Consider the following 27,884-nt stretch of genomic DNA (forward strand, 5'->3'; position numbering starts at 1 on the left):
ACTAAGTAAAAATATTACACTCTATGGCTCATATTATAGTAAATACGTTTACCTGTCATTGGTAGAGGTATGTATGTAATTTATTAAATTCCGCCCGACCCGACCCCTAGTTCTTTGCTATAATGTCTCCCAGAGGGACCTGGTGTCATATTCATTACTTACAAACTTATACGATACCTGACAATTATAATATTACTCATAAATTTTACCTATTGACCTAAATACTAGTAACTTGTTTGGTAAATACGAAACAAATAAAATAATTGTATGTAAAGAAACATTACAAACTAGCGGCCCACCGCGGCTTCTCCCGCTCGAACTACATGATTATTCATTTAATAAGCAGAATTGACTGACAGTCAAATGTGTTGATGTCAATGAATAATTTAATTTACTCGTTCAGAAATAGCTTTAAATGATTTTAATTGATTTGGGCGAAGGATTTATAATATTCTTTGTAAAATTACTGTAATAATTGCGTATTACAAAAAACGTATCGAATAATCCAATATCGAAATCGAATCCAAAAGAATTAATCGAACCTAAACGTACAGACAATAGAGAATTATATATAGAGATTAGTAATATTATACATAAAATGATTTGAACCTTGTGTTTGTTTATAGTTAAATTGTCATACTATTACAATTTCAACGTAATGCGGATACCTATAAATTATTGTTATTAGATATACCTACTACTAACAATACACAAGTATGAAAATAAGGAGTATGCCATTTTCTTAATAAAATACATGATATCAAGTCAATTAGAAAGATAATCAAGTTCGATCATATATGTGATTTAGTTTCAAAACTCAACTATATAGAGAAGTATAGACTAGACTAGTGGAGAGTAGGTACACTGTCACAGACCACAGTATATCTAAATAAAGTACTTAAATAATATATATCTGTATAACATTCCTGAAATTATATGGCATGGTTTTGTATACTTTTCTTTTAATATATGCGTAAGGATAAGAAGCGTGGCCAACTGAACTGGATCGATACACAATCGTCACACCAGCGTAGAGGGTCACACGATTTGTTCGTGCTGCCGGTCTCGACGTACCTTATTAAATGATCATACTTTATCTTTTTCTATCGGCCAAAACTAAAACAGGATATGTGCGTGTATATATGCTCTTATATATACACGCACGTGTACATATATATTATATTAAATATGCGCTATAAAAATTGTGCTTCCCCGATTACACATCATGGACACAGTTTGTTCGAGTGCTGATAGCGCTCGTGGTGGGCAGTGGGGTAGGGGCAGTCCGGCAGTCAGGGGCACTCACCTGGCACTCGTTACACGTGTGTACAGAGTAGGACTGGTCGCAGTCGTAACGCTCGAGGATGGTGGCGAAGTCGCAGTGCACGCGCGCGACCATCGCGTCCAGGGCGAGGAGGTCGTGCAGCGTGCGCTCGCAGCGCTCCCCGCCGGCCAGCACGGCGGCGCGCGCGCTGCGGTCGAGCGCGGAGGCGGGCGAGCGCTCGCAGCACGCGCGCAGCCGCAGCTCGGCCAGGCGCCGCGCTCTCGCGCCGGCCCCCAGCGCGCACAGCGGCCGCGCGTCGCGCCCCGCCAGCGTCCCGGCGCCGCCGCCGCCGCACGCCGCGCCGCTCGAGCGCGCGCACGCCGCGCCCGCGCCCTCCTCCTCCAGGTCGCACGCGCTCAGCCAGGGGTTGAGGCGCGCGAGCGGACTCACGGCCAGGCCCGCGGCCGCCATCAGCAGCAGCAGCAGCAGCGGCGGCGCTCGCATGGCGGGGGCGGCGCCGCTAGCGGGGGCCGGCCCGCCGGGCGCGGCGCTGCCTCATACCGCATCGCGCATGGCGACCTACTCGCGCGACCCGGGCCGCGGGGCCGCCGCGCGGGGTGGGCGCGCCGCCATGTCGCTCGCTCGCCGCTCGACTGACTCCCCCCGGGCGCGCATCGATCGCCCCGCGCCCCGCACCCCGCGCCCGCTGCGCGCGCCCCTCGTTATGTAACCTGCGCGCGCACCCCGACCCCTACAGCCTTCCGCCCCCGACGTCGCAGCGCTGCCCTCTAGTAGCTTCCCGTCCCAGTCGAACTGACACCGACTCCCGCCTGACTAAAATAAATCCAGGGAATGTTCCTATCCAATGATATTTTTGATTTAACATGTGCGAAATAGATGGCGCTGTGGGGGTGTAATAAACTCTTGTAGTGGATGTTGTGTCACATCACGTCTAAGTTTATGTCGCTGAAGCAGCAGCAACAACGTACAAATCTATCAAATAAAGTAAGTAAAGACATGATGATGTCAGTATTTCTGTAAATAACTTCTCTTATTTACTAGATTAATTTCATTTTAATTACTTCGTATGGACTTTATAATTAACTTCCTCGTAATATTTCCATTTAACATGAATCAGATTAGATATTCCAGATTTCAAATTTATGTCAATAATAGCCTACGACCCAAGGGCCCCAGACCTACGTCATTTTAGCAAAGCTGAAATTTTGAGGATCAATTGTCTAATATGTAGTTAAGACGGTATGCGTACTTACAACTTGAAAGTAGGTCTCTTTCAGAGGTAGCACCAACTAAAGGTACAGTTCTGTCTGGGAGGATGATTGAGTCGTCGCGTCGGATTGGTAAAGAAGCTAGCATTAAGACATCCCGTTCCAAACAACAGAGAGAAGATATTAATATATAATAAGTAATTCCTCCGAGTGGGAATCGAACCCACAATCGTCGAGTTTATAGTTACGCTACACGCTCGTGCCACTACGTCACAATGGTCTCAATATTTAAAAATATTATTTTCCTGAACATAAACAGATATGTACTAAAGTCGTTATCAAAGAATATGTCGGTGTGTGGTCCTCAAATTAGCAATATGTATGCGTGGCTCTTCACACATAATATATTTTGCACGCTACTATCATAAAAGCTGTATTAAAAATCATTCTTATTAAAATAAAAAAAATAACTCGGCTTCACAGGCAGGGGGAACGTAGTGTTAAGACACTCCGTTCCCCACTTACCACCGAAATCTGGAGGCATTGCGTGTTGAGTGAAGGAGTTCAACATCGCGCGATCACAGGGTCACAGGGAAGAAATAAATTATATGTAGGTATATACATTTAAATAAATATTTCATTTCTCCGAATGGGGATCGAACCCACTACCAATTGATTTTACAGTCACACTATGTGCCCTTGAGCACGACTGGCCTCATCTTCATTTTTACTAAAAGAGCAGATACTATAAATTGTAAAAATGTATTGACAATGCAATACAACGAAGTTACGTGACTGCGTTTAACTACAACGAGCGACGTGCTGAATTAGCTAACCTGGTTTGCAATCGCGAATTGCGAGTTATTTATTAATTATCAACATAATCCTACGCTGTAACTGTTGACGGTAGAAAGGTAACTTTATAGTGACGCAGGCGCAGGTCTTCCTTCTCTTTCTAACACTCACTCGGTGCATCTGTCTCGCTCCCGCACGCCTCTGTTGTAACGCGCGCAGACCACAGCGCGAACTATAGAGTGCATTCACTTCGTTGATCAGTCGATACAAGTTTCTGGCGTCATCATATAAACAAGTTTTCCACGCATTAGTATAGAAATTTAATTTGTAACTTAATATAAATGTTTTATAGTGATTGTTAAGGAACAATATTAAAAGAATCGAACTTTAATTTAATATAGAAGTATTAATTTACTCATATTTATATAAGTTTTTAAGAAATCGGTGCAAAGGTTGTTGGTTTTACACAATGGATGCTACGAGTGAGTAAAAAATATTTTATTTCATAATCTTAAAGTTTTCTTGCTTTATTTCATAATAAATCGTCTTATTTAACAATTTTTATTATAATCTTAATTTACAATAATTATTTAAATTTACTCATAATACTTAGCATGTGCTCATTTTTATAAGAAATATTGATACAGTTACATTTGCTATCGCGACCTTATTCTTATAAATTAATTTCAAAACATAATGTTATCTATATAGAAGGTATCTATATTTAAAATGTACAAATATTGTTTATAAAAAAAAAACAAAAGAATTGAAATTTAAATTGTAATCATAAAAAATAATATGAATCGAGTATATACCGTTTTTATTATAATATTTGCGAAAAATCGATGACCTTACAGCATTTTAAAAAAAACAACACTATTAATAATATAGTATTTATATTACCTACAACGAAGTCTTTATGTCTAATTACTATATCAATTAACCATTGCCATTTGCTTCAAATATACCTACCAAATGGAATTATTAGTTCTATATATAATTACATACAACGTACACGTTAACAATAAGTGCCTATTTCTTTTAAACAAAGTAAGTCAATGAAATAAGACAATAAAAAAAATAATCTGGTTTTAACGCTTTCCGTTTTCATGAACCTTGGCTTAGATATGCCCTGAATAATTCTTGCAATTTTTAATCGTTCTTTCAACACAACACACTTCATAATGCCTAGGAATTAATAAATATTAGGTAAACTTCATTTTTGAGCGTGACTAAATATTTCTATTCCACGAGTGGGAATCGAACCCTCAAACTATCACGTTTACACTTTGTGTCCCTCGGCCACGATTGGTGTAACTAAACCTCATTATTTTAAAATTATTCCTATTAAGTACATATTATTTGTATTTAAATTCATATAAATAAAATTATTTGAGGCACAAATTTTAAACAATATTTAAATGGTAAGTAGGTAGGTACTAGTACTAGGCGATAGGAAGTCTATGTAATTTTAAACTTAAACGCGTACGCGTATTTTAATATGGAAAAACCACAAAAATGTAGGTGATTATAATACCTATGTTAGCGATATTATTCTATGGTGATATTATTCCTATGCCAATCGGGGGAATTCAGCAAGGAATAAATTGAGAATCCCTTAAGACTTATTTACTAAGACGAATATATTTTTGTGTATTAAACTTACACTAGTTAATATAGGTCTCAATTTACTTCTAAATCTAAATTAATATTTTAATTATTTTTAACAGATATAAATATTAAATTCAATAATTGTTTTTTTCGCTGCTTTTTTTTAGAATGTTTCACAAAATTCCCTTTTTCTCAGTAAAAATAGATAAATTACTTTTTAACACGACATTGTAATCATCTAAAATTATCATCTAAAATATTACACAATTAGTTTGATGTCATATTAGTGCCTCTATTGTATCATAACTGATAGTACTGTATAACTATCACACACACTGGAGATAAAAATCATGTTATTACATACCTACAGCGAGAGATTAACTGTAGCTAACGTTGTGCTGAAAAATAACATAATTACAGACTTGTTACGACATTGACGATGTAGAGCAACAGATTTTTTGTATTTTTGTATTAATATCACGTCAAATTCTTTCGTTAATCTACTGACTCCAGGCCCAAATTTGGTAAAAGAACGAGGTTTTAATATTTATGAATACAAGAAGAAAATGGGAAGCCAGTCGTAGAGCAGGACGACTGTAAAAGCGACGAGTTGTAGGTTCAATCCCCACTTAGGTACTGCCAATCAACACGAAATGTCTTCAGAATTCGGTGGAAAGCGGAGAACAAAGCCGTCTTAACCCTAGGTTCCCAGATTCCTTCTGCCTATCCAACTGTAGAATAAACAGCGTGAAGCTCAAAAAATTGAGATATTTTTACTTTTAATTTTTTAGTTTGTTTGTATATATTTTAGGTATGTATACCTAAAAATATAAAAAAAAAGACTGTAGAGAATAAAATTTTCAAGACTCCTATTATACATTTCAGTGGAAAACAAACTGGGACTGCCGCCACCGTATGAGCAAATGCCACCTAACCCAGCACCACCGCCTTCATACTTCGCGGACGCCCCTTCAGCACCTGTTGTGCCTCCTCGCACAGTGGTCGTCACGTCCAGTCCAGGAAACCCCACAGTGCAACAGGCCCACGTCAAACTTGGTCCAGGGCCCACTGGGACCATGTGTCCGACATGCAGCAAATCTATAGTAACGAGGGTTGATTACGTATCTAACAATCGAACTCATATCATATCTGCGGCCCTTTGTGTTCTTGCTGGGTATGTACACCTCAACTCAACATACAATGCCTCTAAAATTCGGCAGTAAATGGGAAACGGAGTGTCTTGACACTACTTTCTCAATGCCTTGCTGTGTGCGAGATTTTCATATACATACGACGAACTTGCCCTAATAGCTTACCCATGATATAATTCTGATTTTGATATATTTTTTTTTATTAAATTTTCTTAATTTCAACTTAAATAAGGCCAAAAAGTAAGGCAACCATTATTTATAATGTATTTTACAATATCAATATCATCACATCTTATATCTTGAAAAACCTCAAACTCATCTAGTGACTCACATAGTATATATGTAGGTAGTTTATAATATATCGTTAATGTAATAAGGCCATTGAGGCCATTGAGGTCGTCGTGGCGCAGCGGCACAAGGGTGTGACTGTAACGTGACGGTTGTGGGTTCGACCCCCACTTGAGGATGTGAAATATTTATTTACGTTTATATTTCCATTTCTTCGCTCTGGTGTCGAGGCAAAGCGCAGCGTTCAGTTCAATTAAATATTTATTTATATTTATATATTTCATTCTTCGTTCTGGTGTTAAGAAGGCGCGGCGTTTAGTTGCGCCACTCAACACGCAATGCCTCCAGAATTCGGCAGAAAGTGGGGAACGGAGTGCCTTAACACTAGGTTCCCTCTGCCTACCCTGCTGTGTGCGGGATATAGCGTGAAGCTGATTCAATGTAATAAGTTTATTGCCACATAAAAACAATCTTATTCGGAAACTATATTATATATTCTAGCTTCGAAACGATTTTTTTTTTAATTCTATGAATCACTGAGAATATATATGCATAATAAATAGGTTGTACTCACCTAGTTAATGCGGAAGCTGCTCCGCTCCGTTCATCATTACAATATTTTATTTCTTGTGCAATAAGAAACCATGCAAGAAAAAGACAATGGAGAAGTAATTGTACTATTAATAATAAAAATTGTTCCTTTAAAAATCAAGTGAAAATTGAACCATTTTTTATTTAAATTGAAAAAAAATTACATAGAAAATTAAAACAATAAAGACGTAAGTACGTAACGTAACGTAAACGTAAGAAATATTCCATGTAAATCTTTTTCTTTAGTTAGTTGTGATTTTTTTTTTATTAATGGTAATTCTAATTATAATTTGTATTAATAGTAATCATCTTTTCATTTCAGGTGCTGTTGCGGGTGCTTCGTGCCATACTGTATGAAGTCGTGTAAAACTGCAAACCACTATTGCCCACAATGCAGTGCCTTTATAGGGTCTCACATGCCGTCCTAGAGCCCACGCCTGATCTGAATAACGTTTAGTCTTAACAATTCTTTTTGAAATTTATTGAACTATTAGAAATAATATATATTTAAGTAAATATACTTAGAAACCTTCAAATAAGTGTAATTATAATAACATGTAGTTTGTCATTTGTCATTCAGGAAACGTTACAGCAGAAAATAGCATCAGCAAAAAATATATATAACAGATAAATAATACAATTTTAAATCGAATTCGAAAAGGAAATGAATTTGCCTCAAATTGATATCAGACGATTTTGATTTATCTGTTCTTAGAAGTGTTATGTCACTTCATTCAGATTTCATCCAGAACTCAATGGAATGTCAAAAAAATGGCTGTGACGCTTGTATTGAAACTCCCCGAAAAATTAAAATATATTTTTTAATCTCTTATGATCTCCTATCCAAACTGCCTTTAATATACTTGTTTCCAGTTATAAACAGTTTAATAGAAATATAGACAGATAGATATTTTTGCGTTATGTTCTTAAAACAATTGTAATATTTATCTATTATTTGTTATATATTTTTTGTTGATGCTATTTATATGTCATTGTAATTCCCTATTTGTTTGTTTGTAAGTTCAGTTTTACATTGAAATGTCTATACTTAGATATACATATGCATAGCAAATCATATTGTTCATGTGTCAATACTTTTTTATAATATTTTATTAAAAAGAAACATTTTTTGTATTTTTTCTCTATTTTATATGTAGACCTAATTTTATTTAATTATTCGATTTTATAAAAGGAAACAGGGATATTCTAGGATAATGAAATTAAAGACGATATATTTGTAACATCTTTGAAAAAAAAATTATATTCTCTATTACTTCTCATAAACAGTAATTTTAATTAAACCGCTAAAATTAAAATAGTTAAAGTTATTTAAAACATTGCATTTTAATTTTGGCGAGTTTATTGCTTGGGCCTTGGAAGACCTTACAACCTACCTATGTAATATGTATGCATATATTGCTGGGAAGTTCTATAATATATGTTATTGTTCTACATGCGTTTTCGTATAAAAATATTAATTACTTTTCTGTGATATATTTTATATTTTTATCGAAGTATTTCTACATAAATAAATCTTATCTATAATTTTTTCGAAACATTGTTTTATTTATACATTCATATTCAACTTATCTTACAAGTTTGTCAAGTACATTTTGCTCGGGGGTAAAATACTTACTAAAATACTAATTACTAATATTACTTAATAAAATAAAATATATTACTTCAATAAATGTTTACCTAAAATAATCTATATTAATTATAGAGTTTAATGTAAAATTAAATATAAACCAATTTACGTAAAAAGTACGTTTTCCCTATTGGCAACAGACTGTTACAATTAAATTAGCAATGTATAGACTTGTAACTAATTTTTAAACTTATTTACTAATATAGATGCCATTTTAGTGCTCTATAATAAATAAAACCATTTAAATGACATTGATATAATGCAAATTAGTTGAAATTATTTAAAACATTCTACATTTTCCGAACATCACGACCCATGTTGACTGACAGCACAAATATATTATTATATATTACTAAATTAATTGATTTTTCCTGTGTGAGACTCACAGCTAGTAGTATGGCTTGAAACGCTGTATTCATACTTTATATTTATATTTATTTATTTACTTAGGACTCACTATTTATTTACTTAGGTCACAAAAATACTCTATTGTAAAATTCTTTTATCTTACTATTTTTATATTTAATAATAAACATCTAAATAATAGATTTCCTAGTATAAACTCCTAAATATCGACGGCAATTAGGGCAGTAGTGCTCCACGTTCTTCCACCTTTTCGTCACGTACGGCAATATACAACAGCACAACCACCTGTAAATGTAAAATATCCTATAATTAGTTAACCTTATTAAACTAACTGTCGACTGTACACGGTAGACGATTATTATGTAAATATGCGCAAGCCCTGGCGCAGTCGCACACGCGTGCGATTGTTAGCGCGATAGGTGGGAACCCATAGTTCCCACTCGTTCCTATTCGAGGGAATGAAATATTTAATATTTTGGATTTCTTCGCTCTGGCTAGAAGTAAAGTACGGTGATAAGACAATTCGGTGGAGAATGAGGAACGTAAATTTATTAAAGCAAACAGATTAAACATTAGGTTCCCTCTGCCTAGCCTACTATTTTCAGGATATATCAGGATATACAACATAGCACTTCAAATTGCTTTTTTAAATTATTAATATTTTTAACTTCGTATATTCTCGACAGTATATAAAGACAGAGTATGTTAAGTATCTGAACTCGAAACTACACTTTGTCTCACTGGGAATCGAATCCATAACTAAAAAATCGCGTGCAGTTTACGTGGTATAAAGCAACGACCCACCGCGCCAACATTATTATGTCAGATATTAATACAATGCTGAAACTAATGAATAATATTAACAACGTTGCAACATCAGTCAGTCATGTCCAATTAGATGGTAGATAAATGCAATGCTAATAAACAAGAATCGTACCTAATATATTATGTAATAGTTTCACGCTTTATCCCGCATGTAGCAGGATAGGCAGAGAAAGCCGAATGTTGAGGCACTCCGCTCCCCACTTTCCGCAGAATTCTAAAGACGTTGCGTGTTTAGTCGCGGACCTCAACGCCGCTTTGCCTCGACACCCGAACGTATAAAAAGAGAACGTATTAAATATTTAATTTGGTTGAGTGAAAATTGAACCCACTACCTATCGTGTTTACAGTCATACGCTTGTGTTCCTGCGCTAGGACAGGCATCAAATTTAGTAGTTAAAGCTAGTAGTTTTGTGCATAATTTTAATAAGTAGTTATTTACTTACCAGAAAAATAGGCCTAATACTACAGCTAAGATATGTGTTATAGCAGTACTCCTGTAGTGAGCTGTGGTCATGATATCTTCTTGACAGTAATGACATCGCATGCCTACAGGCTCTGAGCCCACTTGCAACAAATCCATTTCAATGCACACTTCATTGTTTTGTACAATTTGATGATACGAATTGTTTTCCACTAAAAATGTTAGAATAAAATAAAAAAACACATTCCATCCATCCCTCCATCCATCAGCCTTTCAACGTCTACTGTTGGACATAGGCCTCCCCTAATTCTCGCCACTCCGTCCGGTCCTGTGACCTTTGAATCCAGCGGATTCAAACACATTAAACATGAAAGACAATAAAATAAATAAGTAAATGAATAAGAACAAATGAAGAGTGTGGATTACGAAAGTATCAAAAAAATTTAGATACTAATGGCGTCAATCATCATCAATGAAAAACATTCATTATGAAATCTTTTGGAATTGTAAATTTATTCATTTTTTTTTTATTTTATATTGTGCGTATTGTTCATTGAATTTAACAGAATTTCGAATAAGTTATAAAAATAGAAAGCTATGATTTAAATAGTTAATAGTTGCCCGTCGTGTTTTTATTTGCATACTAGCGACCTGCTGGCGGCTTCGCCCGTTCGAGTGAAGTTTTAGCCTCAAGTTCTAGTTTAGTTTTAGAGGTACGCCAAAATACAATAGTGAAAACGGCAATTAAATTGGTTAAGCAGCTTCTGATATAAACATCAACAAATGCACAGACAAACATTAAAAAATCTTAAAAATCATTGTGATTTATTAATTTTTAAATGCTACCAATGTTCTTATACGAGTACATCTTGCATATACAGACACGATTTTACTTTTTCGAGTTTAAGTATACTTATCGATTTCTCTATCTTATTAAATGTTAAAAGATATTATGCCTATGTTGAAAAGACCACAGTACCTATTTTAGAATAAAATAAAACCTATTTTTTACCGTTACAAAAATCTTTTTGACGCTAATGGGTCATTATTATATCATAAATAATATAAGTTCTAATGATAAAATATTAACAATAAAAACTTACTTGTACAGTACAATTACTTTAATCACAAGGACTGTTAATCAGCAAATTATCACAGTTAATTTCATTTATTTATTAAATAATTTAGAATTATTACGGCTAACACAACAAAAATATTTACACTATTTTCTACTCAGTTCCATTAGACAGTGCTAGAATCTATAATTGTTGGTATATTTTACGACGGACAACGTCGCTTTACTTACTATTTGTCAATAACATGATAAGAGCTAGCATGTCGATACTCAATGTGTTATCAGGTACGTAGATAACAGAATAGATCAAGTGCCACCGAGTTAGTGTAATCCTTTATAAAGAAAAAAATTCCAGCATAATTGCATTTATTAATGTAAATTTTTTATATAGCAAAATATAAGTACTTACTTACATAAAAAAATTATTATATCATCTACGATCTTTGGGTAAAAAACATAATTTTGAATCTTATTTTTTTTTAATAATTATAGTAAGTACTTACAGGTAGCAACTTATGCCATATTTAAACAAATCTTTATAAATTCATCTAAGATGCCCAATTATATACTAGGCGTCTTAGATGTTGTTATCTCACAATATATGTAGGTCTTAGTTTGGCCTGTTAATAGCAAACAATGAACTGTATTTTTAATTAGCTAAATTTCTTTAAAGATGGACATGGAGTAATTTTTGTCCAAAATTAAGTAAATCCAAAGCTCACTGACTTTATTTTTGTTAAGTTCCACCTTTTATAAGTAAGTACCTTATACGAGGAGCTGAGACCGGACCGGTGCCGGTGGTTTATATGAGGCCGTTGTGGCGCAGCGGCACGAGGGTTTGAGTGTAACGCGACGGTTGCGGGTTCGATTACCACTCTAGGAAGTCAAATATTTATTTAGGTTCATATTTCCATTTCTTCGCTCTGGTGTCTACGCAAAGCGCGGCATTGAGTTCTGCCACTTAACACGCTTTGCCCCCAGAATTAGGCAGAAAGTGGGGAACAGAGTGTCTGTAACACTAGGTTTCCTCTGCCTACCCTGTTGTGTGCGGGATACAGCGTGAAGAAGATTTTTTTTAAAGTTGTAATTTCACGACCCACATCGTTCAGTTTTTATATGAACTGAAGTATTTTAGTTAATGTCATCAACATATATCAATTGTAAAACCTTTGTATCAATAGTGTTCGCTTGTATTTCTCAAGTTGTATTTGGCAATTTTTGTCAAGGTAAAATATCTGCATTACCTAATATTATATTATCTTCTTATCAACACATGTTCATCTTCTTTTATAAGTTAAAGAAATTCACACTTTCGAAGGGAATGTGGAAGATGTTAAACTTATTTACCAAAATCTGTATAAAATAAAAATAAAAATATAAGAAATCCAGGGTAACAGTAAAAAAAATCCTAACTATAATTACTCTATATCATGAAAATAAAATCTTTATAGGGACCTTAGGGACACTGATCCCTATGGTCTCTTTAGGCTTAGAATGATTTATTTAAAAAACGCAACTCAAAAAGTTGAAATTCTGAGCGAAGAAAATTATTACAATGTTATAATTAAGTACTTATCAAGTTACAACTCAAAAAATAACAATTTGAATACTGAATTCCTATAATTAAGTAATAAAAGATACATTCAAAAACTAATAGTAACAAGTCTGTCTTTCTGAAACTAGATATAATATTTTAATTAGAATTGACAAAGCGATTTTTATGAGTTGTTTTAATAATTTAAGTCAACAAATTTTCGGCTGTGGTGTTTAGGAATTTAATTCGTTTTTTAAGCTTTTAAGGAGAATATATTAATTTGAACAAATAAAACTAAGTGCAATATATAATAATATATATAGATACTCAAGATATTTTTCCATTTTTACCTACCCCATTAACGGTATCTGAAATTAAAAAATCGATAAACACAAATTCAAATATTTTGAGAATGTATGGCAATTATTATCTTAAGAAAGTATTTGACATTTAGTATGTGTGACAGTTGTCAAAATTGTAAAAACAATCAAATAAATAGTAAATACTATGAAGGCCGAATAATATGTTTCTTTAATCGTTTATAACATTATATCATTTGGAACCAACTTGATAATATATAAATAAATTCCAAACACAGTTGTGTATGTAGTACACATATTGTCCAGATGGATGTAGATTTGCTTAGGCCGGGCACAGTCCCCATATCTCCTGATACAGTGTTGTGGTTTGAATTTTTATTAGATCCCAATTTACTAAAAAAGCATTTATCGAAGGCGAACCCAGGTATAATCGTTTTGAAAACCATAAATATTGTGTTCTAAATCGTCCTTTACGGTTATTTTAATACAACTGATTTTGACAGAACCTTCAGCATGTGATTTAATCGAAGAATTTCTGACTGTGGACTCTAAAAATGCTAACTCAAAACCAACAAGTGAAAGAGTGGTTGATGTTGATGCACCACCTAGCCCTCCAGCCACTACTACACCTACACCACTCACTCGTAAACAACTGGCTTTGAAAATTCTTGCTTTGAAGGTAGCATCAACTATAAATTGGAATTTAGGTATGCAGTATGTAATGTATAAAATAACATAATATATTTTTTTAAATTAATTATAATATATTGTTAACCCTTTTTTATGTTTGTGTTTTATTTTAGATGTATTTGAAGTTAAACTTCCTCCACAAACTCAACAGCATCTAATGCAAGATCTAGTATATATGGCTTCAGATACAATGTATTCTGTGCCACCCCAGGTAAGTAAACTTACTTTATTTATATTAGATGATTTTAACATGTCTAACATCAAAATACAAAAATGTAGCCTACCATAAAATTAGGCATTGTGGAGAGCTTAGGAGTATTTTTTTCCTGTCTCTATGTCCATAGATAAATAGAAATAGCTGGAGGACTCCAGCCCTAGTTTGATGTTGAATTAAAGACAACAAACATTTTTAGATAGTATTGAATTCTGCCAGTCAATACAGTGAAACAAGTATCTTAACATTAGTTTCCCTCTGTTTTCCCTGCCATATGTAGGAGAAGTATAAAACAAAAAATATTGCAATATTGTATGTCTTATTCTGTTGTATATATTTTCACTAGGAAACAGCTCCAGAACTTTTACAAAAACCACAAATACAATTTGCCCTAACTTTATATCATAGATGGGTACTTCGGTTCCCAGTGAAAGCTGCTTTGTATTCAAAATCACCAAAACTGGCCTTTGTACACATGTAAGTACTTTATTAATGAAATTAATTTTTATATAGATTAACCATAAGAGCGTAACTTATAAGAAATATAAACTATAACCTCTATTATATATCTTTTGTTTCAATATATTATAAATTTCATATTTCAGACCTGGTATCCCTGGAGATGGTACCTTTAATCCAATGAATCAGAATTTTGAAAAGATTTTACGAATGTGTGAATCATCCAGAATACATAGTATAAGATATCTAGATAGTGTATTATCATTATATGACACTGTACTAGGCCGGAGAGAGCCAAAAAGAATTAAGATTCCCATCATGGAAACATTTGCTCATTTAACAGAAGACTCCAATGATTTAAATCACGACTGGAATGCTGGAGACTTTGTAATAAGTCAATATGAGTTAGCTATGCAAATACATTTTGATCTTTGCTATAATTATTTCTTTTATGGCCAACATGATTTAGCCAAACAGCATATTCTTGGTTGCAGAGAAAATATGAACCTTCTTGAAAAAGAAGTATCCAATATGGGTTACGGAAAAAACTATACAATGCCTTGGGGTAATTTCTACTATGCAAGTGTTAATAAAGATTATATTTTAGGCTACATAAGAGCATTGAATCTCGGTTATGAAGTGTTAAATGAGGAGCCAACTCTTTTGCAGAAACTTCAAGAATCTGTCGCTAATCACTATACGGGAATAATAGCCATTCTGCAAGCAGATAATTTGGCGCGAGAAATACCAATGGTCCACAGAGAGGTTGTTGAATTAGATATACAAGGCTCTGCTTCGAGTGGAGCGTTTACAGTAGCTCGGGATCTCTTAAACAGAGTATCAGCACTTAATGCAGTCAGATATGCTTTAGAAGGTGGAATTCCTTCTACCCATCCAGATTTTTTAAATAAATTCAAAACTTTAGGTGTAAAATTTTTTGATTTGCTGTTGTGGGCTCTCGCTCCGGTTGTAATGTCCAATTTGTCAGATGACGATTGGGAAAATCTTAAAGTTTTCTTCCTGCATTTGGCCACATCACAATGTAAAATACCATTCGACAAAATGGAAGATTATCTAAAAAAATATGTTGGTGAATCAGCTCATACTATAAGAAAGAAATTAATATCTAACACACAGTATAGTGAAATACTAAATGATCCAAATAATAGTGATGATGAAACAATGGATATTCCTAGAGAATTGTTGACTGATGATTGGGAGACTCCCGATTTTGAGTTTAAGCCTGTGCCTGAACTTGAGATGGGAAAATTAAAGAAACGTCTCATAGAGGCTTCCACAGCGGATGATGTACGCATGTGTTTAGTGAAACTAGCTACTATGGCGCCTTCTTCACCTTTGTGGAAAATAAGTCCGTCGTGGAAACCTCCAGGGAGTTTAGGGAATGCTCTGATCTCTTTGCCTCGAGGTTTTTTGCAAGATTTTGGTTATATCGTGTCTGGTGCTGCGAGGGCTCGAGCGGAGGCAGGATGTGCGCGAACTGCTCTTTCCCTACTTTCAGTTTTGGAAGGAGAAGCGAGAAGCCAATTAGGCAGTGGATCTGACCCAACACTGTACCGTCTTTGTCGCCAGTTGTCGTGGGAAGTTCTGTATCTACAGTTAAATGTAGTGCTAACCGAGTGGCCTCATCACCGAATGAACTTGCCCGCGTTAGCAAATAAAAGCAAAGCATGCATAGCAGCAGCCACTTCAGGAGATAACATTATACCTCGACCTCAAGTAAGTCAAATTTATTATTTTACTTATTTAGATTCATTATTGATCAGATTTATTATTGTTATTTTAATATTTTTTCGTTTACCACCTTCCTTGTTTTCTTTCCTATACATAGTGCAGATGTGGTGCACAGGCACTGTGAAATATTTAGTATTTTCATTATTTCACTCTGGTGTCGAGGCAATTTTGAGTTTGACCGCTCAACTCGCAAAGCCTCCAGCCTCCTCGGCTGAAACGTGGGCAGCGGAGTGTCTTAACACTATGACTCTACTCTGTCCTCTGTCTACCCTGCTACATGCAAGATACGGTGTGAAGCTTAATAAACAAATAATCAATTCAACATACATGAATTATACAAGAGAACTCAAAACCAGGTAATCGAAGCTTGTTGGACATGCCTAGTGAATGCATGTGAGTGGGAGGGCGCTAGTGTAGTCAACGGACCGGGAGAAGTCGCTGCGGCTTTGTGCGCCGCGTGCTTTGAACTGCAAAGGGGGAAAGCTGCTAGAAAGTTCCCCAGGCCATTGTGGGACTTTGGTAAGAATATTCTTATATATACCAATGTGAATTATATGCGGCCATTTAGTGTTCCTGATTTCGATCCGTTGTATTTCTGTATACGTTCATTAATAATTCATAATTAAAACTAAACTTTCTTAAAAATTTCAGCCCTCTCAATATTTAGTATTGGATCGAATGGTGGAGTAAAACGTTCAGCCGGCGGGGCACCTTCACATTCACGGGATTCTTCAAACGCTGAAGCGCGTAACGCATTCAATACGTTCCTCTCCACACTGCGAGAACCACTTGCAGTCAGTGTGATGATGTCCTTACTCGCTAGAATCCATAACCTCCTCACCATTGATGACAGTTCTTTAGAACTAGTGGTAGAATATACAAGCTTATGGCCTTCGAACATTTCCAACATAAATAATTATAATATAAAACAAGTATTGGAGTCTTTGACAGATTTACTAGAAAGGAGTTTGAAACTTTATCCCTATAACACATCATGGTAAGTAAAATTTTATTTTTTTTATTTTTTGCGTATAAACCACTGAGAGTCCGGCGCAGGTTGAAAGAAAACGGCTGAATCGATAAAATTTATAATTCAAATATTTTTTAATATATCAATCTCTATAAATTATGAATGTGGCAAGCTCATATAAATTTCGGCGTAGCTTCTTGCGTAATAAAATACGTTTCTAAGAGACGCAGGTTCGAGTCCCGATGATATTCAAATATATATAATAATAATTTCTTTCTCGAGTGTGTGGATTACCATTTTAAATATGTTAAAAATATATATCTAATATAATACCATTAACAAGTAAATCTACATTTTTAGGCTTCGTTTATACGGTGACGTAGAAATGGCAAGCGGTCGTTGGGCAGCGGCTCTACGTCGTTACTTATGCGCTTTAACGGCTGCTACTTGGCACTTTGCCAAGCGATCACCTGATGAAGGCAGCCTGGCACGGAGAGCTGCCAGATGCTGTCAGGCCCTCGCCGCGCCTACCCAGGCAGTGGCCCTCTGTCAGTTGCCTGAGGAACCTGATTATGTGACGGCTTTCAAATGTTTGGCTGAGAAGGTAGGGTTTAAGTAGATTAAGGTTGTATACAACGGTTGTATTGAGGCCAGTCGTGACGCAGGGACACAAAATGTGACTGTAAGATAGGCTGATTGTGGCTTGTTTTCCACTTGAGGGAATGTAATATTTATCTAATTTTATATTTCCATTTCTTCGCCCTGGTATCGAGGCAAACCGCGGCATTGAGTTCCGCTGCTCAGCACACAATGCTTCTAGATTTAGGTGGAAAGTGGGGAACGGAGTGTCTTAACACTAAGTTTCCTCTGCCTACCCTGTTGTGTGTGGGATACAGCGTAAAGCTGATTTATTTTTTAAGGTTGTATCAAAAAACTGTTTTGCAAAAATTAAAAAACTGTTCTGTTTGATACTACTCTCCCTCCTAGGGTGCGCCAGAGAACACACTAATATAATATCTACACACGTTTATACACAGACATGTAACGCGGCGGACGCGATGGACGGATACTACGCGTGCCTGTGGGACGGCACGCTGCTCGAGGTGGCGGTCGCGATGCACGCGCGCCGCGGGGAGGGCGGAAGACGCGCGCGTGCTGTGCGGGCGGCCGGCGCGCTCGAGCTGAACGCCAACAACAGCGAGGACATACAGCGCGAGGCGGGCGCAGTGCGACGTGCGAGGCTCTTGCGCGCGTTGACTAATCAATATGTTGCTTGAATAAATATTTATGAGCAGTTCAGTTGTTTGGTTGTGGTATTTAGTGTTGCGATCACAAGATTGATCATTAAATCAATCCGTGCCCCACTTATCGATCAATTTTTAAGGCATTGAGGGGCGTCGCCCTTTATTTTATTCTCAGAGAAAAAAAATTAAAATAATTGCTTGCTTCCTTGTTTAGAAAGAGAATAAATATTTTTATATATGATATTGGTTTTGGTTTAATTTTTAATTTTTTATATTGTTTTGTATATACCTACCGGAATTTGTCAAATAATAATAAAAAGAAGAGATTACTTGATTAGAATCTATACTGCGTAACTTTAAAAATAATCATGTCGTACAAAATGAAACAGCCAATAAAAATAAATAAATTGGCATACTCCAGCATGAGTTGTATAGTTAGTTATAGGGTCAAATAAAAGAAATGTTTCGTCTATTTGTTTTATTTAACAATAAGTTGAATTATACAATCAATGGCATGTAGTATATGTTCCTATATACTTAAATTGACGAGAGATTTAATACTGTACATACATTTTTAAGTTACGTACAGAAACCCACTAACACGAGCGCTACCATCATCAAAGAAAGGGAAAGGTCAGTCCATTGTGACTTAGTGTTTAGACTACTATAATAGAAAATATAGATAGATTTCCCTTTAAGTAGGTACAATTGATAATGAAGTGATTTTTATATCGCTTTAATTTTTTGTTCATTTATATAGCACCTAATACCGAAGCCTGCCCTGCATTTAGTAAGAATTCTACTTCTTCTGATTCCGAAGTTTGTGAGATTATAGTAATCCCATGCATAAATATCAGCCTACCATCAGTCGTCAGAGACTTCTTCTCTCCTTTAAGACACACTACATAAATTGAATTGTGACGTATTACTGTTTATAGTTAAGTATATTATCATACAATTTAAAAGATATAGCTAAGTAATACAAAAAATATATAAGAACAAATTGTCTGCTAAGCAAAATTAAGCAAGAACAAATGAGGAAAAGTGTAGTTGTACCTATAGCTAACTAAAACCATTTACAATCTCTGCAATATTGTTTCTTTATAAGGCCAGCGGTAGCAGAGGCACTTTGTGACTGTAAACGCGACAATTGTGGGTTCAATTCCCGATCGGAGAATGAATATTGAATATTTTCATTTCTGCTCTAGTGTCGACACAAAGCACATCGTTGAGTTCCGCCACCCAACACACAATGTCTTCAGAATTCGGCGGAAAGAGGGTAGTGGAGTGTCTTAACACTAAACTCCCTCCGCCTACTCCGCTAAATGCGGGATACAACGTGAAAAGCGCGTGAAAAACAATTTTCAACTAAAGATAAGGAAGTCGGTAAAGAAATACTTTAATTAATATTTAATACTATGCTTATGGAATGTTTAAATCTAGTTGACAACATCAAATATTACGTTTATGTACTGTAACAAATACACATTATGTCATAGGTACTTACTCCATTGAGTCTAGTCTATACTGACATTTTACAAAATATATTTATTATTTATTCAAAGTTATATATTAGCACAAAACAAAAAAAACTAATGGTTATTGTGAGATTATTAATTGATAATGTTTTCTAAGTTGTAAATTTAATAAAGTAGGAATTAATAAATTGAGCGGTGAAGGTGTAAAACTTATGCATTTTGTAAACAGATACGAAGAATATATCTATATATTTTGGGATATTCATAAAATTATGCAATATTAAAAAATATACAAAGTGGACCCAGATCGTACTTGGTTGTATAATTATTTAAGAGTAAGAATTAACTTCATTCATAAAGAGAACACATTATGTTTTAATATCATACTTAATAGTTAGATATATATTATAAATAATAGATATATTTAACAGTGTTTAGAAAGACTACTGTAAATTTACTTTATATTATTTACTTTTAATTTACTGTAACTGACTGTTACCGCGATGGTTATAGGTTCAATTCCCACTCGAGGAATGGAATATTTAATGTTTACATTTCTTCGCTCTGGTAGCGAACGGCGTTGAGTTCTACAATTTAACCCGCAATTGCTCAAAAGTTCGATGGAAAGTGGGGAACGAAAAGGTTCTCTCTGCCTGCGATGTGTAGCCTACAGCGTGTATCAAAAAAAAATATAATGAAGTACAAGTGTCAGATTTCCCGCTAAATTATATATATTATTGAGTATTACGTACAGTTAAGTAATCATATAAATTAAAGCAACTCAACATTGGCTAATGACCAATTTCAAATAGCTTATTTTTACAGTTTTAATTATTTGATATTTAATTGCATAAAACACATTAATATCAATTACTATTTTAAGTAAAACTAAAATGAAGGAAATTAATAAAATAATATTTTTTAACTGAACGCCTACTATTTACAATCGACTATTAGTATAACCCATAGAGCTACGTAAGCGGGGGGAAAAGAAATATTCTAATATAGTGATTTTTAAGTCGGTGCAGACTACTAATAACATTTCAAAAAATATATTTCCAACACAATAATATTTATGGCTAAAAATAAATAAGATATTCACATCAAATAATAGACCTCTATTACATGGATCTTGTAAAAATAAACAAATATTACCTACATATACCATAACATTTGATGATAAATTAATATGCTGTTATTTATTTCAAAACTTAGATCTACAAAATGTACCAACGACGGCTTGTTCTATAATCTATATTGACATTTAACAATTCCTGTTTCAATTTTACAATAACAAGCAAATAGTTATTCAATAGTAAAATCACTACAAAATCTTTTTAGCTCTAAAAAGACAGAATGTAATTTCTTTTGTGTCTAGACCTTATTAACTGCTTTCCTCTGTTTTCTGCACTTACTTAGATGTTTAATATGATAAAATAATACTCGCTGCCCGTTTAACCGATTTAAACCACAAACGCTTCTAAAGCCAACATGGCAAGCGCCGCCATTGCTGCCACGGCAGGAACAGTCACTACCCACGCGAAAATTATATTCCTGCAATAATATAAAAACAGATATGAAACTTACTAAAATGAACCGAGTATGTTTAATGTTATGTAAGGGTAACATTGTACTTACTCGGTTCCAGATTATATAGAAAGAAAAATATGAATACATACTTCCCTGAAGTAACGTTTTCCGAATTTTTGTGCATTGTTTACTCGGGAAAAAATCAAGTAAGAAAAAATCTAATAATAAATCTAATATTCGATTTATATTATGTTATTTATTACCTTCAATATTATTTACAATTACGATTGAATGAAGATGCCAAAAATATATAAAAAACACACGCACTTCAATACGTTTGCATACTTATATAACGACATTTTGTTAAAAAATATATAAAGAAATGTTTATAAATTATACCAACCTGAACAGACTCCAATCGACCTTTTTATCGGAAAAGTATCCGACGCAAACAACGGAACCAACTTTGCAATGTGTGGTGGAAATAGGAAGGCCAGCTTTACTCGCTACTAACACAGTGACTGCGGCGCCAAGCTCGATAGTAAATCCCCTGCAATTCCAAGCAAAGGAATTTTCATATATATGTCTAAGGAACTTATAAACCGAGTACCTTAAATTAATTATATTTAAAAAATATTTTTTTTGGCAATGCAGTACGACGATAAGACCTACGAAATGAAAATAATTCATTCCACGAATCACAAAGTCTGACCGTAAACGCCGACAGTTGTGGGATATTTTCATATCCTCGCTATGGTATTAAAACACAACACAAGCACTAAAATTGGACTGTGCGTGAGGGACGGAGTGTCACTGCACTAGGTTCCCTCTGCCTACCCTGCTACATCCAGGATAGAGCGTAATGTTAAAACAAGGTATACAACACTCACGTATCAGGTGTAATGCTGGTAAGGTCTTCGCCCACAGTGCGAATGACTCGTCTACCCCACAACCAGAGCCCCAGTGCGATGCCGACGCCCCCAAACACGAGGATGGCGAGGGGGGTCTCCGCGCGGGCGTGCGCACCGCCCTCTGAGTACAACAGCCAGAGGGCCACCAGAGGTCCGATTGCGTTACTGGAATTTATATTGACATTTTTATATTTTTGTTTTATTATTGGGAATGAAATCATTGAAAACGCTTTAATTAAATTTTATTTTGTTTATTTTGAGTTGTTGTAGCGCAAGAGCACTAGCGTGTGATTGTGCGTACGACGGGCGTGCGCCCGTAGAAGTTAACGAATAGTTTCTACTAAAATCCTTCAAGAAAAGGTTAATTCCAACCTGACATCATTTCCTCCATGCGCAAAAGCTCCAAACGTGGCAGTGAGGACCTGCAGGAAGGAGAACAGGCGCAGGGTGTCGGGAGGCGGCGGCGGAGGCGCGGGGGGCGCGGGGCTAGCGCCGCGGAGCAGGGGCGCTGCGCTCGAGTTGGGCGTGATGGCGGCCAGCCGGGTGTTGCGCATGTCGCATTCTATACTCCATGCACTGCCGATTTCTGGACCCTGGAATAATCACCATATGTTTAGATGGGTTTTTATGGAAAGTACAGGGCGTCACAATCACAAGCGAGTGTACCGGTCACCTAGTGGAACTCAACGCCGCGGTTCACCTCGTTACCAGAGCGAGGATATAAAAATATACTTTATTCCCCCGAGTAGGAATTTAACCGAAAACCTTTGTAAATGCACTCTTGCGCCCTTGGGCCATAACATAAAATCAATTTTTGTATTGTTATATTAATTTAGATGTTAAAAATTTAATACTAATTAATTTTGTTGAGCATGTTTTAGTTTCTATTTATTATTTAAAATTATATAGGTATACAATATACACTTTTTGATACAATTTACAGTTTCGTACTTATTTATAAGGAAATTACAAAGTTTATCTAATATGTAGATTACATAATATAATAAATACCCAACTATTTCAAATTTGTACCTTGTCCAATCTAGGAGGAGGTGTATCAAATTCAACAACAGCTGGTTGACCTCTTAGAGCTGACAGTCTTCCAAGTTCACCACGAGCTATGGTATCGCAGGAATCCCCTAAAAATCCATTCTTCGAATCATAACTCTCCCCCATTCCCACTAACTGAGCTGAATCCAAGCTTTTGCAGCAACTTAACGTCTCATCTATATATTTAAGAGTATTTATTTGTGGATCTGCATCGATTAGTTGCAATCTAGACTTGTTTGGCGGGCTTAGGCTTCTAGAAAGTATACTGCAATCGTCCATTGTAGCCAGGAGGGCTCTGTTCCTGGCGTTGAGCTCCTTGACACCAACGGAACACTTGTCTACGTCGCTTAAGGTCACCATTTCTGCGCTCTCGGCGATTGCTTCTAAGAGTTTACCGTCCTCAGACAGTAGTGAAGTTGGACGTTGCGGAATACTATTTTTAATATGCGTTGGTGTATTGGCAGGAGTTGTTTCTGAAATTGTGCATAATATATTTATTAAATAAATATACATATACTTAAGTATAGATTTACAATTTAAGTATATATTTATATTATGATTTAGTATTACCAAAAGGCATATGTTGAAGGGTATGTAGTTATATCGTAAAATTAATACTTTAAACGCCCTTCAAATAATTGTAAAATTATTATTATTATCTATTTTATTTTATTATTATTTTTATTATGAATTACGAATAAGTATTCAAGAACCTTACCATTTGATAGTCCAAGGGTAAAATTTACCGGCGGTGATGCAAGATGGCGGCGGTAATACGGCACAAGGAAGGCGCGGACACATATGGCTCCAAATGCACCTAGAGCCATAGAACCGGCCAATGCTATCCACAACGGAATTTTGTCCATTGCTAATACTGAAAATTATACCTAATTATTACAAAATTTACTATTATAGCATCTTATTTAACAAAATAATAATTTTCCATTATAAATCCAGACGAGACCGTTGTAGCGCAGTGACAAAAGCGTGTGACTTTTAACGCAATGATTGTGGGTTCGATTCCCACTCGGGGAAATGAATTATTATTTATGAATAAATTCATTTCTTCGCTCAAGTAACAAGGCAAAGCGCGGCGTTGACGTCTGTCTGTTGAAAGGTGGGAACAGAGTATCTTATCACTAGGTTCCCAGTGCTTACCTGCTATATGCGGGATTCAGCGTGAAATTGAAGCTAAATTTTTAAACCAAAACTCAACAATTGTGTGAGAATATTCAGTAGGCAATTAAATCATGTCTAACTTACGTTTAGGACCGTCAAGAACAACACTGATAACATTAATGGCGATCGTGGCTCCATAGAAGAAAGGCAACGCTTGCAGTCCTGCAGTCAGAGGCTGCGATGCACGGAGTATGAACCTTCGTACCAACCAGTACAGTATCGCTGACACCGCACCGCTCAACGCAGGAGAGATAAACCACGATAAAACTGTAAAAAATATTATCAAATGGCATATAATGTAAATATTTAATAGTTTTGAGTACTTTTAAGTAGATATAATGTGGAAATTCGCTTATATACATCGAAATAGTACATAGTAAAAAGACATGGTATACCGAAACTAAAAATATAATTTAAGTATTACATTGTCATATGACTCTGTTATTGGTTGGGGTGAGGTATCGCTCGATGGTTGTGGATTTGATACCCACCCAAGAGGATTAATTATTTATAATGTTCATTTTCTTCGCTCTGCTCGGCTCGGCGCTGAGTTCCACCATTAAACGCACAAATTCTCGAAAATTCGGCAGAATGTCTTAACACTAGGTTCTCTTTGCCTACTCTGTTTTATGCGGGATTAGCTCACTAAAAATAACTGGACTCCCATGAGTGAAATAAAAATTTAAAAATGTTAAAAAAGAACTTACCAATCGCACCCAAAGTTGACCAACGAACACCAACTGGACCTTTAGCTGTCAGTGTAAATCCAACAGTCGCTCCAACCACTGAATGAGTTCCCGATACTGGCAGTCGTAGTGCCGTAGCTAGGATCAACCAGGTGGCACCAGCTATCAAAGCCGCGAGGCAGCCCGCCGCAAGCAGTTTTTCTCCTCCATCAGCATATAATGATACGTCCAGAATACCTTTCCTCATGGTATCTGACACCTTGTAACCTTGAGTTTTTTTTTAAATACATATAAATAGTTATATGAAATTGTAATTGTTATTGAAGAAGCTTTTTGTGTTAATTATTTATTTTAGTTATTTAACGTTCCTTCCAATTCAGTTTTTTAATGCATAAATGATTACAGTAAACTAAAAATAGTGTTAAAAAAGAGCCAAGTCTTGTCGACAGCGGCTGTTTTGTTTTATATAGTATCTTATTAGAAACACGACTAATATAAGTATCCTGCAGAAATGTGGGGGCTATTGTACATGTATGTTCAGCTCTAAATATTAATTCTAAAATGATATCTCTGGCTTTATAGAATATAATATATATATCAGAAATTTGAATTCTACGAATCTCTAACTCACTTCTCGTTAATGTATGTACAGTACGGTCAACAAGTCGTGACCGCACTGAAGTTAGCTATAGACTGCGGCGCAGATTTGATTTTAAAATTTTGCTTTTGAATATTTTCTTCCCGAGTAAAAAATGCGAATAATTTTAGAAAACATTACTCCATGGCGACTCGTTGACCATACTGTACGTACCAAAGTAAACAAAACTCATCTTACCTATCAGAACAGCACCAGCGATTTCAAAAATGGTAGCTAATATGCATGCCTGCGTCAGCGTCAGCACTTTAGAGCCGACGCTGGTGCCGAAGGAGTTAGCAACGTCGTTAGCGCCGATACCAAAAGCCAAAATAAAAGCCACCACAAAACCACATACCACCAACCAAAACAACTCGCTCGCATACGGCTCCATCTCTACGTTTAATGACTATTGTACTAAATATTTGACATTGGTATTTATATATTATTTAACATTTACTAGCACCTAATGTTTGCAACTAAATATAGTTAACAAATAAGCTTTGCTTTCAAAAGTATAACTAATTTCACGGTATCAAATCCTTATCAATTCAAACCGTCGAAATCATCTTTCCATATAAAAATACGTAACATAGAAAAATTTTACACCAAGTTATATATATACATATACTTAAACAAAATTTATTTAAATTATTTATAATAAAGATTATTTAAAACATTAGTAACAATATTGATTGAAATTACGAAATTGTGCGTCACAATGTAAAGTTTTTATAAAGTTGTTCTTGGAGATGATGTGGCTTTAATAAGTTTGGCTTCATTTCTGAAAATAAACGTTATACTTATTCTCTATTCTTATAAGACTTAATTAAATCTATTCATTACATACTAATACACCATACGACGCAATTAACTAACGACTTTTATAATTATTATTTACGTATAGTACCTAAAATTTATAATACAGTCAGATAGGAAGTTGTTTCTCTTTAGTTCTTCTAAATTTTGAAACGTTGTTTGACATGCAGTATTATCTTAATAATACCACATGGTTTTATAATATTGATTTGTCGACGCCATTCAAATACATTTCGCGCTCAAAATAGTACCAATTATAGTAGTAAATTCAATAGAACAACGGTACCTCACAAGACCTAATCACACATGTCAGACTACCGAAATACTTGCCCTTATGTCCTCTTCTAGGTAATTATAAATTATTAACGACCTCATTCTAGTCCCAAAGTAACTTTATATTGAAATAACTAACAAAGAATCACATTTTTTAATTAAGAAATACACAAGAGACTTACTTTTTGAAATTGTAGGATTTTATGGTCCTAAGATTAAGAAATTATGAAATAAGCAAGGCCAGTCGCCTTGAATCTCTCAGCTATACACTGAAGTTACCGAGGGTCGCCCCATCTCTTCGTCTGAATGGAGCATGCGCGGACCGCCACCCCACTTCTGCGACCCCCCTTCGCCCTCTACATTATTGTAAAACCATAGGCATGGGTATTTACAAGGGACCCCCTGGAAACAAGCTTTTTGAAAGCTAGACGTTATAACAAGTTTATTACCCATCGTGAATGTTATCTGCAAAATTTGACCTTGGATTACTTGCGAAAGGACATATTGTACTTTTAATCTAATTTTGTAATCAATAATTGCAAGTACTAGACGTATAATTTGCTTAATCTTTAAAGTCCATTTGCTATGGACGTAAAGCCTTAAAGATATGTTTATTAAATACAAGCTGGTAATACTCTTACCACAGTTATTCTATACGATTGCGGTCATCATTTACACTCTTTTTTTTTTATTCTATTTGTATACCTACGTAATAACACATAATTCATCCCCTAGTATACCTTAAGTATTCAAGTTAATCTTTTCTTTTTTTGTTTCACGCTGTATCTCGCACATGGCAGGGCAGGCAAAGGCAGTGTCAGACATTTCTTCTCCACTTTCCACCGAATTCTCAAGGCGTGTAGAGTGGCAGAAATCA

The 27,884-nt window shown here is 35.3% G+C and overlaps 5 protein-coding genes across 6 annotated transcripts in view; 2 read left to right on the forward strand and 3 right to left on the reverse strand.

Moving 5' to 3' along the window:
* The window catches only part of Mid1 (calcium-permeable channel component Mid1), a 46,478-nt gene extending 44,561 nt beyond the window's left edge, over positions 1–1,917 (reverse strand). Inside the window, exon 1 of the mRNA XM_085192915.1 lies at positions 1,307–1,917. Within this exon, the coding sequence (XP_085049041.1) occupies positions 1,307–1,768 (462 nt within the window). The 5' untranslated portion in view covers positions 1,769–1,917. The remainder of the gene's footprint in view (positions 1–1,306) is intronic.
* A 164-nt stretch (positions 1,918–2,081) lies between these two features.
* LOC146534610 (lipopolysaccharide-induced tumor necrosis factor-alpha factor homolog) lies at positions 2,082–8,485 on the forward strand. Of its 2 annotated transcripts, none has more exons than XM_085192917.1 (3): positions 2,082–2,269; positions 5,785–6,073; positions 7,252–8,485. In XM_085192917.1, coding segments are annotated over exons 1-3 (396 nt in total). In that variant the 5' UTR covers positions 2,082–2,268; the 3' UTR covers positions 7,358–8,485. The 2 variants fall into 2 exon arrangements, with proteins under 2 accessions (XP_085049043.1, XP_085049042.1); XM_085192916.1 differs by lacking the exon at positions 2,082–2,269 and adding an exon at positions 3,516–3,770.
* Positions 8,486–9,055: 570 nt separating this feature from the next.
* LOC146534611 (lipopolysaccharide-induced tumor necrosis factor-alpha factor homolog) lies at positions 9,056–11,505 on the reverse strand. The gene is made up of 3 exons (XM_085192918.1): positions 11,293–11,505; positions 10,212–10,401; positions 9,056–9,228 (listed from the first exon to the last, which is right to left on the reverse strand). Coding segments are annotated over exons 1-3 (306 nt in total). The 5' UTR covers positions 11,294–11,505; the 3' UTR covers positions 9,056–9,113.
* Positions 11,506–13,248: 1,743 nt separating this feature from the next.
* Positions 13,249–18,690, forward strand: IntS8 (integrator complex subunit 8). Its single transcript, XM_085193041.1, has 9 exons — positions 13,249–13,542; positions 13,622–13,825; positions 13,922–14,019; positions 14,369–14,499; positions 14,628–16,218; positions 16,590–16,752; positions 16,885–17,230; positions 17,564–17,807; positions 18,241–18,690. The coding sequence occupies exons 1-9, from the start codon at positions 13,425–13,427 to the stop codon at positions 18,478–18,480; spliced, it is 3,135 nt and encodes a 1,044-aa protein (XP_085049167.1). The 5' UTR covers positions 13,249–13,424; the 3' UTR covers positions 18,481–18,690.
* Positions 18,691–18,910: 220 nt separating this feature from the next.
* Positions 18,911–27,347, reverse strand: NaPi-III (Na[+]-dependent inorganic phosphate cotransporter type III). Its single transcript, XM_085192688.1, has 10 exons — positions 27,190–27,347; positions 26,117–26,699; positions 25,303–25,548; positions 24,680–24,862; positions 24,135–24,290; positions 23,399–23,889; positions 22,739–22,959; positions 22,346–22,531; positions 21,859–22,005; positions 18,911–21,479 (listed from the first exon to the last, which is right to left on the reverse strand). Exons 2-10 carry the CDS (start codon positions 26,307–26,309, stop codon positions 21,389–21,391), a joined length of 1,914 nt encoding a protein of 637 aa, XP_085048814.1. The 5' UTR covers positions 26,310–26,699; positions 27,190–27,347; the 3' UTR covers positions 18,911–21,388.
* Between the last annotated feature and the right edge of the window lie 537 nt (positions 27,348–27,884).

The sequence above is a fragment of the Heliconius melpomene genome, chromosome 11, assembly GCF_056956725.1.
Source record: "Heliconius melpomene rosina isolate 202511_hmr_F chromosome 11, ASM5695672v1, whole genome shotgun sequence".
Taxonomy (NCBI): domain Eukaryota; kingdom Metazoa; phylum Arthropoda; class Insecta; order Lepidoptera; family Nymphalidae; genus Heliconius; species Heliconius melpomene.